Source organism: Centruroides sculpturatus, unplaced genomic scaffold, assembly GCF_000671375.1.
Source record: "Centruroides sculpturatus isolate CEXI.00-Female unplaced genomic scaffold, Cexi_2.0 scaffold131, whole genome shotgun sequence".
Taxonomy (NCBI): domain Eukaryota; kingdom Metazoa; phylum Arthropoda; class Arachnida; order Scorpiones; family Buthidae; genus Centruroides; species Centruroides sculpturatus.
This window is the reverse complement of record NW_019384439.1, coordinates 32497-54694: the sequence shown is the minus strand read 5'-3', so window position 1 is coordinate 54694 and position 22198 is coordinate 32497. Positions and strand designations below refer to the sequence as shown.

At 35.5% G+C, this 22198-nt stretch overlaps 1 protein-coding gene across 2 annotated transcripts; it reads right to left on the bottom strand.

Annotated features, from left to right (window-relative positions):
• Positions 1-4543: 4543 nt before the first annotated feature.
• LOC111620092 (MIF4G domain-containing protein-like) lies at positions 4544-22043 on the bottom strand. 2 transcript variants are annotated; one of them, XM_023361935.1, is made up of 7 exons: positions 21849-22043; positions 20476-20647; positions 20203-20308; positions 15096-15413; positions 14909-15027; positions 5899-6249; positions 4544-5827 (listed from the first exon to the last, which is right to left on the bottom strand). In XM_023361935.1, exons 2-7 carry the CDS (start codon positions 20563-20565, stop codon positions 5594-5596), a joined length of 1218 nt encoding a protein of 405 aa, XP_023217703.1. In that variant the 5' UTR covers positions 20566-20647; positions 21849-22043; the 3' UTR covers positions 4544-5593. The 2 variants fall into 2 exon arrangements, with proteins under 2 accessions (XP_023217703.1, XP_023217704.1); XM_023361936.1 differs by having other exon boundaries at positions 15096-15302; positions 21849-22042.
• Between the last annotated feature and the right edge of the window lie 155 nt (positions 22044-22198).

Below are 22198 nucleotides of genomic sequence, written 5' to 3'. Positions count from 1 at the left end.
TGAATTTGGCAGACCATAGTTCAAATGCGGGGCAATTTTTGATTTCCGTGGCGTACGCGTCGCGCAGTGCCAAGTTTCAGTATGACCGTGGAGTATAATGTATGAAATGCAATTTCGTTCTTTATTTTTCATTGTTTACTTTAAGTATATATTCAGCTTGTGTCCAGAAATCTGGGCCACTTTTGTCCCCAGATTTCTGGATTGGTCCCAAACTCGCATAATATTTCATCTAGTACTGTAGTAATAGAGAGAAATTGGAGAGATTAGTGGAAGCGAAGAGTCTCTTTTCCATACCCAACGTGCATTTGATCAGACCCACAATGGGGGCGGCCGAATAGTGAGCTATGGGCCCAATGTACCTGGAACAGACCACCTTTCAGAGATTCCTGGAGAATTGAAAATTGCTCTCCTGGATTCGATACCGGGTCCCCAGAAAGGCCTTCCCCGCCTTGACAAACAATACAGGTCAAGAACTTTTAGTTTCAAATGTTTCGTCGAAAAAATAAATGATTACGGATGCTAGTTTTGACTTCTCATTTTATAGTACAAAATCAGAAATTCACTGTCTTAGCCAGAAGTTTTGGATCTTTCATATTCTATGTACAGTACTTATTTGATGGTTAACGTTGATGTAATAATTAAACATTTCACAGCTGTATGTTTTGTAATCAGATTAAAGCAAAAACTAAATCTGGAGTTTGCAAGAAATTGGCATTCACAAAGTCGAAGAACGCTAATAGATTGTTAACCCTTACTCGGGAGGATGGTGATTTTGAGTTAAAATTTGGAGTTGCGTAATTTTCCCGGCTTTTCAATTTTATTTAAAAAAGCTTTTATATTATTAATCATAATAAATAAAACTGTTTGTGGCGCCATCTGTTAGAAAATTTTTACAACAAAATCTCATATATTTTTAATTATTATAAAATGGCAGACTTACTTTTGAGGGTAGAGACGAGTTTTATAAAAACTGTAAATACGAATAATAATTAAAATCGTTAAGTCCGACCCACGCGAGATGTGACACGTAACCACTGTCTCCCCGTCCCCTCGACCTTTCATAACCAAAATTTAATAGCATCAATGGCCCTTTTATACGAACTACGATGCCAAATTTTGTTTTTTAATCTTCATCTCATCCTGAGATATTAAAGGAAATAGATGCCAACACACACCCTCCACGAAATTTTTACTTTTTAGATTCAGTGGGTCTCGAAACGTGGAGATTTGCAAGAAACTCGGAGGATCAAATTTGACACGATTCCAATACTTTCTCTTGTTATATAACAAAAGTGGGAAAGTAAATCCAGTAACGAGTTGCTTAACTTTCAGGCAACATCTTATTATCATTATCAACCCATCTCGATTATAAGTGCAGAGCCCAAACGGTTAGGAGTCGAAAGTTGAAATTTGGTACATAGGGTACGTCACGAGAATGTACAGTACACTAACCCCCGTATTCACCAACACGAGTTAAACAGAGAGTTGACGAACTCGAGTTTAGATGTAACTCGAAGTCAGATTATGAGTTACTCTTCTTTCGTATTCAGATAAAAATTTAACTCTAGAGTTTCGCTACTCTAGAGTTAATATTTTAAAACAATCCTGCGTTCGAGATTAAACAAGTCTTCTTTCGTAAGCAGAGTTTTGATTGGTTGAAAGCAAACACGTGTATGAACCAGGAGGAGACGAATAGAATAGAATAGAAACACGTGTAGAAAATGGCGGAAAGTGAAATGGAAAGCAGTGCACGTCGTAATTTTTCTAATTTTGAGAAGGAAATTCTACTTGAATTAGTCGAAAAATATAAATCGATCATTGAAAACAAGAAAACAAATGCGATTTCTTCCAAACAGAAGAGAGGCACATGGGAAGAACTAACAAAGGAATTCAATGGTATCCCGGGTGTCACCCTTAGAAAAACCAAACAGTTATTGGACTGTTATAAGAATTTAAAAAAGAAAGCCGTGAAAGAACAGGCACAAAAAAAAAGCCGAATTATTTAAAACAGGAGGAGGAAACCAATTCGTTCTAATAGGTTTCTTACGCTCTCTTTTGGCAAACGATATCGACATAGAAAGTCGTAATCGTCCAATTGTTCGAGGTCATTTTTTCTTGGAGAAATAATCCGCCGACTTCTTCGTTCCATACGATCTATATAATCTAAATATTTCAGATTTTCTAGCATCTCGGCTTCGTCTTCGTCGAATGTCGCCATTTTTCTCTGAAATAGACCGCTTTGCGCAGGCGTCAAACCTAGAGTAGAGTTAGAGTTAGGGTTATTGTGTTTGACTCGAGATTCGGAGTTGGTGAATACCAATTTACCAGTAACTCGAGAGTTAACCCGAACTCTAACTCGTGTTGGTGAATACGGGGGTAAGAATGGATTTTTCGAAATTCCCGCCGCGGGGGAGAGAGAGAGGAATAACGCTAGCAGATTCACGCTCTACACGTCTTTTTCGTCTGGTGGTTTCTCTTGGAATGCAAAAAATTCAATTTTTCCTGTATGTATGGATGTTTGTGGGGCGTGAATTTTGTTCACCCACTTTAAAGCTTAACTCCTGTGTTTTTTGTCGGAAATTTCTGAGATTATGCAGGGAGGTTTGTTACGAACGTACTCGGAGGGTCGAACCACCCTAATTTAAATGGAGACACAGACTTTAATTATATTTAATTTAATTATTATTTTAATTTCCGACAAAAAACACAGGAGTTAAGCTTTAAAGTGGGTGAACAAAATTCACGCCCCAAAAACATCCATACATACAGGAAAAATCTGAATTTTTTTGCATTTCAAGGTTTCTTGAACAAAAATTTAGGTAAAAATCTTTGGCGATCGGTCAAAATATAACCCCCACTTTGTTATATATAATAAAGCGGGGAAAGTAAAAAGTGTGACGTTACATACTTCAGACCAGCGGGGTTGACAGATTTACATAAATGCTTAGTAAACAGAAGACACCTAATTTTTGAATACTAATTGGTCGTTCTATTTACTTAATTACGTGAATAGAGGACGATTCATCCCCGCACGTGGAGTTCCATTAGAACAATGAGCTACACTTATAACATTAAATTGATACAGCAATTATAGACGCGTTTATGACACTGAACATAATTTCACAACAAAACAGTACTGTTCCGAAAAGAAACATTACCCAAGAATAACAGGTCACAGGTCATTTCAATGTCTTTAGGTCTAAAAGCACTTGACGATCCGGCGCTCTGCAAGAAAGGACCGGATTAGCAAGATTCTGGCGTGTATCGGGATCAGACAGGTGGCGCGAGAAAGCTCTTAAGTGGAATAAGAGGAGTCGGTGGGAAACTGACTTAATGTTTTTTTTTCTTAAACAGGGAGTTGTTGTACAACCAAACCAAAGAGCCGGATGAGGCTAGATTCAACGTGGCCGAATACGTGCGTCAGGAAAGTCAGAGGGCGTCGACCGGATGTTGCAGTTAAGAGTGCCATTTCCGAAAGGAAAACAAAAAAAACTTTTAGACGCCGACCCGAGACGACGAAAATCGGAGGGTCGAAGGTTATAAGCCGAAAGGCGGATGTCTGTCGACAGGACTGTTTTCGATCCTCGTTTCTAATTTTAACATTTAAATAGATATTTAGCCGTTAGTGACGACGACGAGATTTTCGTCGTTGGCGTTGTCGTCCAACCCGGTTTATCATCGTTATTCTTGTTGTTGTTATCGTTATTTGAATGTTGTCCTCTCGGTAGGAATTAATAATTTAATCGTGTTGACGTGTATAAATAATATACAGCTGTTTCGAAACGAGTCTCGCCCATCAAAATCCGGCGACGCGTCGTCCTTGTTGTTGACACAAAAATATCAAAAAACGACGTCAAACCGGGGAATTCTTTCTTTTCTATTTGGTGTAGTCGCTATTTACTCGGACGGAGGTCCGAACATCCCCTTTAGATTCGCTTGGTGCCTTTCTATAGCTTGAGTTCACCTTTAAGAGAAACGCCACACGAGTCGAGTAGAGAAGAAAAACACTAACATACCGCAAGTCGTTCCTACGCGCACTTCTATTTTATATACATGTACACACATCTATTTGCACTCTAATCGCAAGTCTATATTTTAAAAAAGAAGAGAAAAAAGTAATTTTATGAAGAAAAAAATCTATAAACGTATATTCTCAGTTACTCGAATTGCATTTAAAGAAACAAACCGGCAGACCAAATCGTAAGTATACGTAAAACCGATTTTCATTTGTCTTTTCTCCAGTCTTCCAACAATACGCTTCGACACGAGTCCCCTTTACGAAAGGTCGGATTTTCAGGCAGGAAAGGCGGGAGAATTGGAAGACTGCTGGTCAGTCGTGGCTTTGGACTGGAAACTTTTTAAAGGCTTCACCTCTATCTTCGTTGCCTTACGTTTTAATAGTCATTTATATATATTTAAGGCTTGTATTCTTTCATTTTGTATTTTGTAGTAACCGTTAGGTAAGCGAGTTTTAGAAAACCGGTTGTGTTTTGGCAACAATACCTGGTGTATATCTTGGTAATAAAAAAAGAGAGACAAGCGGTTTTGGTCAATCGTCTTTTAATCTTTCGTGACTTTACGAACATGAATTCGGTTGGCGTGGATGAATTACCGACTTGTTAATATCACAACTTGCGGTTAACGATAGGAAACATTCAACGAACGGCGACATTCCTTTTTTCGTCCGTATTATAACGTTTAAATACACAAAAATCTCATTTTTTCTTCACCCGGTAATATCCATAAGTTAGGCAAGGCTACACAGAGCAAAATTTCAAATAGGAAACGAATGGCGATAAAAACGTTAAGGGAAAGTGCTATGTACAAAGCTAGGCCTTCGCTCGACGACCGGAATATCCAACAAACCAAGCAATCGGCGACGACGAGCTACCGTCGTTTAATCACTTCTAATTGGGTATCAAATTGGCTAGGAAAGTCTCCGCGCGGCATCCAGACTTTTCCATCACCTTCCGTTTCGTCATTCGAGTCACTGGATTTTGCTGTAGGTGCAACGGTAAAGGCGAAGGGGGAGAGAATCGTGCAGTCGACATTCGAACGATATTAATTTGTTAAAAAAATAGCGTAAAAATTTCACGTATAGAATAAAAACACCAGCGACTGTCAAATTCAACAATTCTAAAATTGAAGATGACTTCGATAATAATATATTTTACAATTTGTTTTAACAAACAAAAGGAAAACTCATCAAATAATTGATGGCACAAAATATTAACAAAATAAGTAAAAACAATTTATCTATATTATGGAATTATCGTCTATCTTTTGAGAAATAACACTTAAACACGTATGTAACCTTTCTTCGAGTCGACGAATTGTACTATAAACCATCTGCCAGAGATATGCGCTCTGACGTAACGTAAAATAAATAATAAAATCGATAAATATTACAATGCACGGACTAGACTATCTCCATATTGCTCTGGTGACTCCATTTTCTTTGTATTGCACTGTGTTTGGTATGGCGAGAATTTAGAAGAGAAAATGACTAATTAGCCCAACGGAAGGAGAGAAATAATCGGAAAGACAAGTGACGATTGTGCATTTTAGTTTCACACTCGCGAATTGGCACTGTTTAGTTTCGATCCAGGGTAGTGTAGGGGAAGTAATACATAGTCTGCGGCAGGTCCAGCTGCCATTGGCTGGCGTGGAGCTCCACTAATTCCAGAAGCGTCTTGCGGATTTGGGTGGATATGGACGGATCGATAAATGCATCTCTCATCAGAGCGATTATCTGTTGCATGCGCTGCAGGGAATCGCTTTCCAGTTGTCGTCCTATGGTGGATAACAACGAGCGAAGGCATTCGATCTGAAAATTTCCGTCGGAGGTCTTAACTTCCGGAGAATAAAGCGCGAAATTAGAAGGAACAATTAACTTACCTCGGCCACGTTGTTGAGGGAAGGCGGTTTCAAAATGATCTGGCAGCATTCGAAGATGAGCACGGAGAGAGTCAGAGTCTGATTGGCTGCGGCAGGGGTCTGAGCCGTCGTGTTGGAACCGGTACTTTCGGCGTTGTTGGCCAGGGTGACCGTGCGATGGTGACTTTTCAGGCGTAGATATAGTTCCATTAGAAAAGAAACGTACGCGGTCCATCGTTTCGATCCCGCTCCGTTGCCGGAAACGAGAATGTTCGTTCCGGAAATCGAATTTCTTAGAAGTTTGTCTTTCTCGTTATACCACTCTCGACAAGAGTTCAGGAGGCTCTCCAGGAATGTGTTGCCTTTCTCCTTCTGCAATACATTCGTTAAACACCGATGAAAATGATTAAAAAAGTGTATTTCACTCGAACTGATTTCCTAGAATGGCTCATTACACTAAAACTAAATGTATTGACTGATGAGAGAATTACGTCTCTCCCTTTACAAAGAAATTAAAAATTCATTTTGCAAGTTACACAATTTACTGAAATTTCTTCAAGCTGTATGATCCGACAAGTTACCTCTTAACTATACAATAACGGATCTAGAAATCTTTACAAGGGGTTGTAAAGAAACAATATTCCTTACAAAATTTTTTAACACCTGAGGTACCCGATTTTACTCGGCAAAACCCTATAAGAGATGCAGCTGAGCCCTACGCACCCCCCCGTAAATCCGCCCTTCTACATTCGTGGCCTTTCTTTTTTAATAATTATAATATAAACATAGTTTTTTCTAAATATTGTTCTCTGATATTATAGTTGTTGTTTTACGTGAAAATATTAACAAATATTTGGATTAAAATTTTAATTTCGAGTAACACCAAGTAATCGAGTTTGTCATTGTCTGAATAGAATCTAGAGTTACCTTTGTATAGAATCTAGAGTTACCGGGTTATCTTTTAATATTTTTAGCGCAGATAGACAATAGGCACTGGCAATTTTGAATCATTTTAGCATTCGTGGTGTTGCTCGCTCAGATTCGATCCCGGGTCCCTCAGGGTAAGCTGCAGCTTTAACCGCCTCGGCCTAGGTGGAGTAATGATGAAAATAAGAAATACGTATTAGACTATTCAGAAAAAAAGGAAACACTATGTGTGTATTATTTTGTTATATGTAATGTAAAGATGGCCTCCCCGCAACACGAAGGAATTCGTACGAATCAAGATCGCGAATTATTTGAATTATATGGACCAGAATATATTTCGGGGACAAAGGGATCAAAGTTTTTGTTAATAGAAGGGAAAAGAAATAATTCAAATGAGCGTGTAAAATTATGAAGTTAGATAAGTTATATATTGCTCTTAAAAACAAAGTTGTCTTCCGTCTCCTTCTTCGAAGGCCCCCTTTTACACATAGTAAAAGGTAAAACCACGATTGAATTTGTCAGTTCTCTGCAAGACTTATTTCCGACGTAAACGAAAGAATGATTTCAATTCGATATAGAATCTCGCAATAATATAGCTGTGTATTTATGATGTGTATTTATGCCTTGCTCGGGCGGCACGAACTCTAGCGCCAGCCGTGGCGCTAGAGTTCGTGCCGCCCGAGCAAGGCATACATTTGACGCCTCTTATCTCCCTACATAAAACGAAAAAATAATGGACGACAAGAAAACTAAACAAAACAGAGGAGCGAAATACTTCGTAAATGCTGACAGGAACTGTTTGACACGTTCCCACTGCCTCTAAGAACCATTGTTAGCAGAAAAATAACTGAAAGAATGGCCAATACACTCGAATATTAATTTCTGAATTTATTTGTAAATAATTGTATTCGATAAAATAAGTGAATTTCTAATGAAGCATTTTATTGAAAGCAATCGTTTACAATAAGATTTACATTAATCTTGTTCTCTGAAAGTGTTGACATTCGTGGCACTTCGCTACCTGAGGCCACAAAAAACTAATTTTTTTATTCGAAAATTGTCTCCCCCATGTACTTGTTAAGGTGTTATAACCAGTGGCGCGTTTAAATCCCCAGGAATTTTTCGAGGGGTGGTCCGTTCGTATATGTCGGGCCCGACATATACGAACGGACCACCCCCCGAAGCCCTCACCACCCGGCAGCCCCATTGTGGGCCTGGCTAAACCCATAATGGGCTTGCAAAAAAGAGGCCCTCTTAGTGCCCACAGGGTGGAGTTAAAAAAAAAAACAGTGGCGCGTTATAGCTTCGTAGGGACCCAAGCAAATTTAAATTTAGGGAATCATGTAGTGTTGACATGAATTTTTCTTCGGAGAATCCCGATGTCATTCGTTTTTTAACGCAACCTCTGGGATATAAGTGAAAATTAATGGTAACCGGAGACGCGTTGTGTGTCAAGTAACCCTTTTTTATCATTACGACTACTGTCAGTTTAATCACTAGTACAAACCTTTGGTGTATAATCATGACAGCGGGATGGCTGAGCAGTTAACGTGATAGCTTACTGCTATGAGGATGCAAGATTGAATCCAGATAGATAAAAAAAAGAATCCCCGGGAATTTTTCGGGGGCAGTCTGTCCAGATATGTCGGGACATGTCCCCCGCACCTGGCTACCCATTGTGGGCCTGGCCAAACTCAATGGTCTTACTAATAATAAAAAAAAAAGCATAAAGAAAAACAAATTGTACTGTATTCAAAATAAAAATTTTACTTAATTAAATTATGCCTCTTAAGACAACCTAATTTGGTTAAATTGCTTGAACTATTTTGCAATTTATTGTTAAGAATTTTTATAGCTATTTTTTTACACTTGAACTTTTGAAATTAACCACCGCTTCTGGAGCACTTTCAGGCAGTAAAGCGCATTGACAGAATAACCCAAATCAAACTTCATAACATAAGTAGTTAGTAGCTATTCACTTACATTAACACAAAACCATTGACACTGGAAAAACAACTTTTCTGTCCCTGCTAGGTGAGTTAATATAATTTTCACAGAAGGGGCAGGATGGCTGGTATTTTTCGAATTTTCTTCATCTAAATAAGAACTAGGAACTAATTCTTTGTTTCCCATAGAAAGTTCTCTCTTGGTAGATTGCTTTGCTTCATTCTATCAAGTCTGAAACTACTCAAGAAGCAGTGGTTAATTTAAATTCTGTGCACTCCAATGAAACAAATTTTGAATTTTATTTTAATCATTTCCAGATTAAATAAATCTAACTAAAATTTCAAAATTGGGAAATTGATTTAAAAGAAAATAACTTTACAAAATTCAATATAAATTCATTAATCAGATGCAAATTTTACTAGCAAAATTTCAAAGAAAATAAATTGCTGAATGACAAACTGAAATTGTAACTTTGGAAAACTGAATACTTTACTAAGATAATCAGACAGCATTTTCTAATGATTGGAATATCTATTTGTATTGAGAGATGCATCAAAACAAAGTTTATGCACTACTTATTGAAAACTTTATTGGTTAAATATCATTTAAATTTTGAATTGGAAAGTGATAGTTTATAAAAATATTATAGAACTTTATTTCTAAAATGATTGTTAAGTCAATAATCATTTGAAAAGAAATTTAAATGGTCTACAAACAAATGTCAAAAAAGAATGGGATTTACTAAGTTTATGAAATTTTAGTGTTTATATACTAAGATAAGTAATTGGCAACCTATTACATACAAAATGACTTTTTATAGCGTGCAGTAGGCTTATAGCACAGAAAAAACAAAAAATTATATATAATAAATACAACTAACCCAGTAACTATTTCAAATAACAAATGAACGGTCAGATTCCTTCGTTGAGCTATTAATGTGTGATTATTTATTGTAATGTCGTCACGATGCCAGACTGCAATTTTTGATCATATTTTAATTTTAAAAAATCATCTGACTTTCAGTTTAGACCAGAAGTTTGTTGGGGTTGCCAGTCTGTAAAGCTTTCCGGACTTGTATGAATTTTCAACTAACTCCATTCTTGAGATTAAGGAAAAACAAATAGTGACAGTAGGAATCTGTAGGTCTGTAAGTTGAAAATTAGTCCAAGTGATGGTGGCCTGGCAGCTGCCTGCCAAATTGCTTAGTAATTATTTGGTCTTAAATATCCAATAAGGGAATCCAACTGCCCATTTGGTATTTGAAGTAATTAAAATTAAGTAATTAAAAGTAACACTTACACCATTACATTCATTTTGTGCATTTTTGTTTTTATTTTCATTGTAGAATTATGTATTTTGAAATTCCACTCAGTGTGTTTAGTTATACTAGAAATTTGTTCATTACATTACCCAGGTAGGAAATTATGAAATCCAAAATGCAATAGAAGAATAATTTATAGGAATAGCTGTTCCAAAATCAATTACTTTTTCATACTTGTTCACTAACCATAGTTATTGATTAAAGAATTGAAATTAACTTGATTTTAAGGTTTTTTTTAATTTAAATTTTATGCTAGGCCTATTTCCTTATGTTATTTTTACTTTCCTGGCTGTTATAGAATATAACATAGGGAAATTGATCAGATTTTTATTCCTCATTAGTTTATGGGGCATTGATGCTATTAAATTTTTATGGTTAAAGGTCAAGGAAGTGTGACAATAGAGTGAGTCATGTGTCATATTTTAAGTGAAGAAACTCAATGAAAATTTTACTTGTACTGGCAATTGCAATTTTTTTAAAAAGTGCACTCCTACCCTTTTGGGGGATAATGGTAAGTTTATATATAAGGTTTTATAATAATTAATAATATAAAAATTATTTTTACAAAATCTCATAATAGAGATGGTACCACACACAAGGCACCATCTATATATTTTTAAACTTAACCTGGCGTGAGTGAGGTCGGGTATGTCATACCCGAGAAGATTTTAAACGCAGATTATTTAATGTTATTGTTGCCATGCAAATCCCATTGTCACAGTAGCTGGAGGTAAAGGAGTGGGGGGGGCGAGGCGCAGTGTTGAGTTTAGTGTTCCGCCAGTGTCATCGGGAGATACACATGAGCAAAGGTGGCTGGGGTTTCACACCCGACGGTGTTACATTTTTGAGTTGACAGTAAGTTTACGAGTTATAGTTATTTATAGTATTTTTAGATTTATTTCTAGATTTCTCAAATGATAGTCTTCGCATTGGACAAAAAAAAATACATCTTCCAAGGGAAACTCGAAAAGTGATTACTGAGAGAACCTTCATTATGTGTTTCCATAAAAATGGCTAATAAATATGTCAGGTGTGGTGAGTGTACTAAAAAACAGATAAGAAAACAAAACATTGCTGTTCGAAGTGTGAGAAGCCAAAATGCATGAAGCATGCGATTTTTATGCGTGGAGATTGTGCTGATTTGTAGGTGTAATGTTGGTGCTGTGCAAATTGATCTCATAAGACCTTTTAGTTTTTTTTTTTCTATTTTTATAATTGAAAGATACTATAGTTATGTTGATTAACCAAAGAAGTTGTAATTTTGTTAGAATTTTATACGAAAAAATGTTAAACTACCAAAACTTGTACTTTTTCAAAGAAAATATAGACACTTTGTTATTTCAATTAAAAAAAAATGCTTTTCAATCTTAAACATAATATTTTATTTATAGTATTTATTCATCTTGTTGAATAGATACTATTCTTATTATCCCAAGTAAAAAAATACTTTATACACAATTATAGTATAAAAAATTTGGCATCAAAGTTTTGGGTATCTCCTACCCACCTCATAGCTGGTGTAACAATTTCTCACCTCATTCACGCCGGGTTAAACATTCTTTTTTGAAAATTTTAACAAAATTACCCCTTTTAAACTTTTATTGTTATTTAAATTTTATATCTTAGTATAATTCAAAATAATTAAACTGTCTTCCTTAACCCCTAAGCTTTTTATTAGGTATATTAATTGTCATTCCAACAGTTATCTGCTTGGTAAAAATTGATATGAAAATCTGTCCAGCATTATGTGATTATATGACAAAAAAATGAAGATAATATGATAGACTCCATATTTTTAGGCTATCATCATCTCTATTCCTTGTATTTATTATAGAATTAATTTTGTTATTTTTGACTGTTTTAAGTATTTATTTGAATATCTAAAACAGGAATCACATTTAGCACAATATCAACTTATGATTTTATTCCAAAAAAATTTGAGAATTAATTTTAATCAATATCTTCTTCAGAAGTTTGTGTCTGAAGTTACCTTACAGCATTACAATTCGAATTAGTTTCAAGTCAAAGACAAGCCTAACTTCAAACTTCAAATCATAAAGCAAACAGATTTTAGCTATGTACAGTACACTCATATTCAAATAACCCTAATAATTCAATAGAGCATTTGATAATTAACCTGTATAATTAACAAACTTGCTACATTGGAGTAGTATTTCTTACCAGTCATTCAATGATTCTAGTTTTTGGATTCATCATAAAGATCCAATTTAAAAGTAGAACTTGGACATCTGTGATTTTCATCACTCATTCATTAATTCTAGTTTTCAGATTTATTACGTGATCTCCCATTCGAAAGTAGGGCACAAATTCTGTACAATTGCAGATAAATTGTTACATCAGGTAGGCTATGACTAACTATTCAATTGTGGCATAATTTTTAGTCGATTGCAAATAACATGGACTGTTCTTGTGCAAAAAACTTAACCCGTATAGTTAAAAATTTGACGGAGATTTAAGTAGAATAACTGTATGGTAACACATCAGTATGGTGTGCAGAAGATACAAGGTCTGGCTGCACAACAGGCTGCTTTTTTCTTCCAGAAACTTTTAAATTATTTACTTTAATCTAAATTTATTTCTAATTATGAAATTTAAGATAAAACGACAGCCTAATCATTTTGTTTAATCATTAATTATCCAAATGTAGTCTGGCAATAGTTACTTGGTTTATGGAATTTATAGTCTGCCATTCTGATATATTAATATTTTCATAAAATTGTTATTAGAACAATCTCCTGCATGTCTGACAGACTCTAAACAAATCAAATAAATTTGACTATAGATGGAAATTATAGAACCTCTCAGTTTCTTATTGTCATCTAACAATGATCATGTACAGCTACGTTATTTTATTTTTGAATAAAATCAAAATACTTGTATATTGAACAATCACTATGTATAGAAATATAGTCATCTTTGAATTATAAAAAAGAATAAAAGAAATAATGAGGAATTACTTACTCACAAGTTCTATTAAAAATATAAAAAATAAAAAATCTGCATTATTGAAGTATAATAATAATTTTTCTCAAGCTCTTTCAACTCTAGCCTCAAAAGTGCTTGGTTGTCGAGGAGACATCAAGAGACACACAAGTGAGTCAGGTTATTAGCTGATTCACTTGATTCATACTTTTAAAATTAAATGTCCATTCAATTCAGCATTAAAATGTGAAATTGAAATAACAAATTAAATTTAATTAAGTTAAATTAAGCAATTATCCAGTATTTGTTTTGAACTTTGACTTGAATATAAATGTTGCCTATTATTAAATTGTAAAGCAGTCTCTGACACTGGTCAGTTTGCATCAATTGCCAAACTGCATTTATCATTTTTGATTTTTAACATTTGTCATGAAAGTGTTTTTAATAATGTATTCTTGTACTGTGATAATAATAAAATTTATTTTTCACTACCATTCCATATACAGAATTTGATTACTGTTGAGTGTCATCTTTAAAGAGCATTAATTTTTTCCAACAGACTATATTTATACTATGTGGTACTACAAAATACTAATTAAACAGATTATATAATAGTAGTTATGATAATGCAAGTAACATATTTATACAAAGTATTAACACTTATTCTAACTATCAATAATTAAATTTAATTAATTTACAATACATGTATCTAGAATAATTACAATTCAATCAATATTGATTACAGAATTAAATAAAAAAGTTCACAAAAAGAAATAACTATCATATTAGAATTTTTAGAGTTTGAATCCATACAATTATAAAAATTGTTAAATTTTCTTAAATGCTTGAAAATTCCAAAAATATTTTAAAATCATTAGCAACAAAACTGAAATAATATTTCTAATTCCTTTCTTGAACTACACTGGTAACTGATGTACTATAGGAAGACTTCTTAAACTGTACATACATCACGATACCATTTGGGATTGTGTAATCGAATGTAGGAAGCTGCAAGAAATTTGAACTAAAATTTTATCGCATATTTGTGCAAAGTGGCATTAACAGCATTGATGATTATAATATCAAAATGTCAGTCAACTTTGAAAAACATTGAACATCTTGAAATATCAAATATTCAATCAAGATTTGATTCTTTATATAAAAATAAAACAAACACATCCATCTAATTAGTATAACAATTTGTTTTTGTCTTTAATAAATGGCAATAAATGGTAAAATACACATACCAAAGAATTATTTTATGATTTTATTTGTATACTATTTCATATACCTATATACAGGAGGTCAAGTAAAATTGTCGATTGTTAATGGAAAAAGTTTAAGCACCGTACTAAAAGTGAATTTTCTTCCATAGTAATTAGGTTTAGTAATTACACTTTGCAGTTCTGACATCTACAAATTGATTCGTACCCAAATGAACAAATTATTGTGAGAAAGGGTAAAATGATTGTATAAAAGGGGTGAGAGGCTTAGAGAGACCAAAATGCATTTTGTAAAGAGTAGCAGTGTAGAAAAATAAAGCACTCTGGCAAAAGAATGACCGTGTAGTTTCTATTTTTTGGAATTCACTTTGCTTATATAATTATTAGTATACTAAACATTTCCATAATGAAAACATAAAAATAATAATAAATTTAAATCAAACATTTTTCATTAAAAACAAAAACTGAAACTTTATGAATACATTTTTAAAAATATTTTTGTTCTTTCTAATAAATATGAAATCTACAAAAATAATGAACTAACTAATGTTAAAAGTATTTACCTTCAATACTCCTTTATGAAAACTATTAATATATTGAAAAGGAATTATTGAATTGCAAATTTGATTAGTCATTACATTTATTATTTTAATTTACATGGTACACATACCTCAATAATAGTAAAGCACATCTGAGCTGCCGGTTGGGCATTCTGCAGACTCTCCACTGCCTTGCTGCATATTACTCTCACGACTTCCATCAGTTGTCGCGATGGCAGAGAATTTGGATCTGAAAAAATTTTTACTCAATTAAGTTCTTTGTGAACTCCATATTCCCCATTGTAAAACATGACCTACCGTGTAGTGCTCTCTTTATAATTCCATGATATTCTAATGGAAAACTATCTCGTTCAAATCCCACGGCAGCTACTTCCATCAGGTCTGTTCCTCCAAAACTCTTCGATCTCTGCAACATCATTTTCAGATCCACAGACTTGGGACTGTGAGACGTCTGAAAGTGAACCCTGTGGTTTCCACCGCTTTTGTGCGTCATTTCTGTACTGGCTGAAACCATACCAACGGCATGACAGTCACTGACAAGATTATTGCCATTATTTCCCGCTATGGAATACTGTTTGAGATTAAATGTATTAAAATCTTCAGACATCCGGACACCTATGAAAAATGAAATTTTGTGAATTGCCCACTGCAAGCCTAGAAACAGGGGCACCATAACAGTTGTTTCTCAAAACTATCGAACTTATTGCAGATGATTTTTTGATCAACAAATTTGACCAAAAACAAATCAAAAAAGTGAATAAATAATCACCAAAGAAATCATTTGATATCCATAGGCATTTGTACATTATCATTTTTGACATATTTTATGAATTTGCCCTTTAATTAGGGCAAAATAATTTGAAAAAAAAATTATTGAATTTTTCTTGTTATCAAAGAAATATCCTCAAAAGAGTAATAAATTATTTTATTAAAAAGAAATCTTTTTGACAACCAAATTCAAATTTATAAAGTAGAACAGAGCAAAACAGAATGTTGCAATATATGAGGTCTGTCCAGAAAGCTTTCAAACTTTTTAAATTATGCACTAACCAATAATTGAATCTGAATGCAGGTTACACAACTTTCTAGCAGCAAGTTTTATATACTTTCTACCAAAAGCAGTTTGTTCTATCTTCATTTGTTGTTGTGTTATGTCCCTTTGTGTAAACATGAGTTGATTGTGTTTTGCAATTTTCTTTGAGTGAGTGAGTGTGAGTGAACAGCTTCTGAGACAAGAAGTCCAATGAAAATTTCATGAAAATCATCATCACTGGGATGAGACATGAATCAATGGGTATGATGTGGAAACAAAACTTCAGTCATCAGAGTGAGTGGGAAAATTTTCACCGTGTGATAAGTTCAGTCAAATGTGAAGGTCTTGCTAACTGTTTTGTTCTATTCTGAAAGTGTCATTCACCATAAATACTGTCTGGAGGTAATGAAACATCTTCGTGAAGCAGCAAGGAAGAAAAGACTAACTGTTTGGAGAGAACAGCATCATGAAATGCACCTGCCTACACATCAGTGCTGATAACAGAATTTTTGGCCAAGAACTTTATGCTACTTTTTTCTCAACCTTTAAATTTTAATATCCATTTGAGGACAGAGGAAAAACCAAAATCTCCATTGCCTAAAAAAGGCCTGGGAGATTTATGGATGCTCTGCCCAAACAGAGAGACTTTGGCACTCAGAGTCATCAATTCACTGGACTAAGCCCTAGCGTACTTAGTTTTCTTTCCCAAATTGAAATCCACTCTCAAAATCCACTTTTGAATCCATTGATGCATTTAAGGAAAATTTACTAGCAGCATGTGTATCATCCCAAAAGAAGCATTTCAGGAAGCATTCTTTTATGGCAAAAATGCTGGATTTGGTACATAGACTCAGGAGGGGACTACAGTAGAGCATCGATTATCCGACCCCCGATTAACCGTCACATCGGTTACCCGACTGTTCTAGTCCGCAAATTTCAAATGTCTGCTAGTGATGTGGCACTACAATATTTGGCTATATCTTGGCTACTTTAATATTATTTTTGTTAAATTTTTGCGTGTTTTAGCTGGCAATACTGGCTCGACCATTGAAGGGAGGCCAACATTTAAACTTGACTTAATTTTCTAATTACGAGTGGTTGTTTGTTTTGTGAGCAATAAAATAATTTAAAAATAATTTTTAACGATACAACATTTTAATGATAGATTATTTTTTTTTTAAAAGAATTTGTTAGGCTTAACATCGATGAAAATTCAACGTAAAGTTGGTTAATAGCAATATACTAATATACTATACTAATAATGTATTTTTTTCATTCTTTTCGGTTATCCGACCAACCTGAGTCCCCAATTGAGTCGGATAATTGATGCTCTACTGCACTTCAAAGACAACAAAACTGACTAACTTCTTGATAAATACAACTTCTATTTGTAAAGTTTGCAAACTTTCTGGAAGACCTTGTATATATACACACAGGATCTTCTAAAATAAAGGCTACTATTTTAAATTACTGTAATTATGCTAATTATTATCTATGAAGTATGCAATTTATACCAATTGCTAGAGTAACTGTCATGGGCATTTCTTCCATCTGCATTCAAACATCTATTGTCTACCATCTCAAACAAAAATGGCAACTTACAACAGAGGTAGTCTCTGCAATTAAGTATTTCTGCAGGTTCTGTAGTTTGCAAAGCTGGAATCGATTATCATTGTGCAACACGAGTATCTGCAAGAGCTATAGAATTGCGACTGCTGTGAGAGGAGTGACAACAGATTTGCTATAGAGAGCATGGGAAGAATTTGAGTATTGGTTAGATGTGACAAGAGGTGCACACATTGAGAAACTGTAATGGAGAAATTTGAAACTTGGATAGTTTTTCAATGTATATTGCAATGTTCTCAGACAATAATTAACACAATTACAATAATTTAAAATGGTAGCATTCTTTTTGGAAGACTCTGTATATAGAGAATGTATAAAATTTAAAACTGAAATATAATAAAATCATAAATTGTCCACATTTGCTAAAATTAAAAATATAAACAAACACAAAGTAAAATTTCTAAAATCTAACAGAATTAATCAAAGTCTCTGCTATTTAAGTATTTCTGTAGGTACTTTTGATATCAGCTTCAATAGACTAAGTTGAAATCAAACATATATTTGCAATAAAACTAGCTCATTTTTATGCAAGGATACAAAATGTAAAGTAGAATCAAGATAAGATATTGGAAAAGTTTAAACATCTCGCTTTAACAAATTCTCAGAAATATGTAAGATTTTTAAGCAATAGATCACAGACAAATTGATATATAAACAGCAGAAATTTGAATTCGTTGCCTAGAACCATTGTGGCCAAACTGCAGCTCACAGGCTATATGGCTCATCTATACCCATAATTATGGCTCCTGTATAGTTATAAAACTTATTTTTATAAACTTGAGACACGCTACACACATACGCAACATTATATGTATCAATATAATTATATAAAAGTCACAATAAGAGTCTGGAAGAGCTGCAGTTTGGCCACCAAATGCCTATAACATAGAAGTTGTGATTCAAATAATAATTCACTGGTTTTTGTTTTACTTTTTATATATAAGTATTAAATATATTTCAACATTCTGTTCTACTTTTTATTTGTCAGTAACAAAAAGTTTTAAAAATTATTTTGATTGTTTATTTTTTATAATAAAGAATTCATTTTGTATAAATTTTAATGTTAAAAAAAAAATCATATTTTTACTAATATCAACACTATCTCAAACTGTTTGCAATGTTTAATAAATACTATCACTGTCCAAAATTAAAGCCAAAAATCATTTTTCATAAATAATGATTTAACAAAAGTTAGAGAAATTATTCCAAATATTAATTTTAAACACAATAAATCCATTCCTCCAGTCAATTTGCACATTAAATTTTGCAAATTTTAAATGACCTATTTAAAATAGTGGGACAAAACTTATTTTCGTCAAAAGCACAAAAAACATTTTTCGACTAATAATGTATGGTATGCATTAACCCAATTTGACAGAGTGGAGAGTTGAATATACACCAGAACTGTTGATTGCAGGACACTATTAAGAGGTTACTTTCAAACTGAAGAAATAACTTTGAAGACTGGATAAATATCAACACCTTAGACAATACCGTATAAGGATTACTACAGCACATAACCATCACTGTATTCTTTTAGTAATAATATACTAGACAATATTCTAAAGCAGTAGTCAACAATTTTGAGCTAGTAGCAACACTCGATTTTTGGTAGTAAACCAACAGACCAGTATCACATTGAAGACGCTCTTATGAAAAGTGATGCTAAAGATTTTTTTTTATATACACAAAAACAAGCAATACAAATAATATTAAAAAAGTAAAAAATAATTAGCATTTTAAAATTAGTTTTTGAAATTTAATGGCACATCAGCAAACCACAACAGAGAGAACCACTGCTCTAGGGTAATGGCAACTAAACAATTTTTTTAGAGGCCGATTTCAAAAAACAAAACATTTGCGAGTCACGACTCGACGGGTCTCGAGATCGGGACGCCGACAGACCACGGCCCATCTCCCGGTATACTCCGTAAACGAGAACGGCCAAACACACGGACCGGCAGGCCTAAGGCCGGACGTCCCGGTCCGGTCTCGGGCGTGCCGGTCCGTGCGTACCTAAACAGCGAGTAACCGCGGCACGGACTCGTCCGGAAAAGGATCCGCACCGCCACGGGGATAACTCAAACCCGGAACCCGGGGCACTCCGAGAAGACGCGGCGGTACGGCCGGCGGAACCAAAGAACGACCGGGCAACGGGCACAATCGAACGCGAAAAATTTCAACCGCCGCCACGAAAACAGACCGCCGCCGTCGCTTTCTCCGGTCGCCCGACATTTCGGGTCCGTTCGGGGAAATCTACAGCTCCGACCGCCTCCACCGGTCGGAATCGGAGCCCTAGGCATCTAACCGTAACGTTTTTTGGTTTTAGGTGCGGCGTAACGCGACCGTCAGAAGCAGAAACCGTTAGACTGCATTTTATTTACTTTTCGGAGGATTTTGGACTTTAATTCGAGACAAACTTAAAATTTGCTTTCGAAGTATTTATAGTTTAGATAATTCGTCATAACAAATAAGGAGATTGGAAAGAAGCTTCGATCCATAAACAGGTTCCCCGATAACGACTAATCGGAACGTCGTTCCAGATTCGTCGACGACGTGTCAATTACAGTAACTAGCGTCAAAGACTAACTTCGTTTACGTAACACAAGAAAGTAGAATAATAAATTTCGGGCAACGAAATCGCGATTGAATACGATAGTAATATATATAACAGGTTCGACGTCGACGTAACGGGAACGTCCAGAGATTAATAGAACTTAGAGAGGAAATAGAAAAGGTACGTACTTGGAGGTCGGTACAGTTCCATGCTGGGTTTCGGAGTTTTATTTTGGAAACCGACGCGTCTGACTAGCTTGGCGGCTTCTTGTCTCTTCACCGAATCGTCTTTGAACTGCACGGATAATCGGACAGGATCAATAACACGCCGGGCAATCGTTACGCTCGTACCCGGAGGAGGAGATTAAGGAAACGTAACCGGTACGACGAGAGTCTCGCCCCGGGCGAATCCAAAATCACCCGGACGGATACGGAAACGGAGAACGTAACGGGGGAATTTACCTGTTGCTGTCGGAGGTGCTGATTGTGTTCGATTTTTTTGACGAATCCGTGTTCCATGTTCAGACCGGGAGATCTGGCTTCTTGATTCATTTCTAGACGGACGAGGAACCACCAAATAAAATCGAACGTCGGCGTCGTGTACGAAGGCCGTGTACCAAGATTCTTTCTTTCTCTACGAATAAAACGAAACGAAAAAGAACATCCGAATAACGCATTCCAACTAATTACGTGGCCTTCGATTTTTTAATATCGAAAGGCAAAATTTGTCGTCCCATCGCTGACGTATTATTAAACGGGCGGCAGACAAATAGAGGAAGAGATAAAATACCCGGAAGACGGTACGGCGCGGTCGAAAAAAATAAAAAAGGAACGAGAAAACAATGGCAAGGTCGACGATCTCGGTTCAAATCGCCTCGGACGCGCATATAAAAATAAATAAATCAAAAATGGCGGCCGAAACCGGAAATAAAAACGGGAAGGCTTTCCGACATTCCGACACAACGAATTCCCCGCATTCTTTTCGTTTTACCAAACAAAAACATCGGAGGTTGGTAATTTTCGCGTCGGCGCGTAACTAGAAACGGCGGATATCGGGTAGGACGAAGTGGGACGAAAATAAATTTGGTGACTCATTTCTCGTTACGTAAATACGAAGAGTCGGAAAAGACGCCTTCAATTCCCTGCGAATTAACTAGTTTAATCGCACGCGTGGCCGAAAAATATCTCGAGTCCCCCTTTCTTCCCGTCTACCATTTTATTTTATTTTGAGTCGAATGATCCGTGTCCAGAGACTAAAATGCTTTTTTTTTTAATTATTTTTTGTCGATGGGCCAGACGAAGCGTTAAAATAGGAGACGTTTCTTTCGAAGTTTACCAACAGAAGTTGCGCTGACTCTGCAAAAGCGTATGTCGTCACCCGTCTAATTTTAGTAGGTTGGTCCGACGCCTTCCTCTCTCTCCCTCCGATACTCCGACTAAAAAATGGCGGATTTTCTCCTCTTTTATTACGAATTTACGCATTTAGCGCATCGGTATTTATGGAGTGATTACCGATTTAACGAGTAAATTAAAAAGGTTACGCCGTCCTAATTCCACATTTTTCCGAGTCAAATAAACGGCCGGGTCGTCTCCGTTGGCCGCTAATCGAACCACGTGACTCGGAGAATCGTCGACGTCACGTGGTCCGAAGCTGCCATCTTATTTTGTTATATTTATTATATAAAGAGTGGCGATTTTATTTATTTATAAATTTACGCGGGAAGATCGCGTGATTGCCAACGTCGGAAAACTTACGTCGCGATTTTACCGTAGGGTGGGGGAAGGTAGAAGGTAAACATTAAGCGTTAAATGGAAGGAAACTCGACGTCACTCACCGATTTAGTCGTTACAACGGAAAATAAGTCGAATGTGAAACAAGAAGAGAATGTCGTTACAGAGCCTTCTTCGTGTCGAACTCGAGCGTCATCGTCGAGCGACCGTCTCTTCGTCTCTGATGGGTTCTTCTGATCCCGGTCCAGCCACCAGCCGAGGTGGCCCATTGCCAACTTTCTCGACGCCCCTCCCGACTTCCCGCCCTTTCCGAAAGTCGCCCTCTGTCGGAATTTCGACCCTTCCGCCGATTTAAAATAAACGCCTCGTTTACCCCGGGAAAATTACACGTACTTGGTCTTTCCCGCTCGTCTTCTAAATCCGCAATCCGTCGAACTTTGCGATTTTTCTCCGA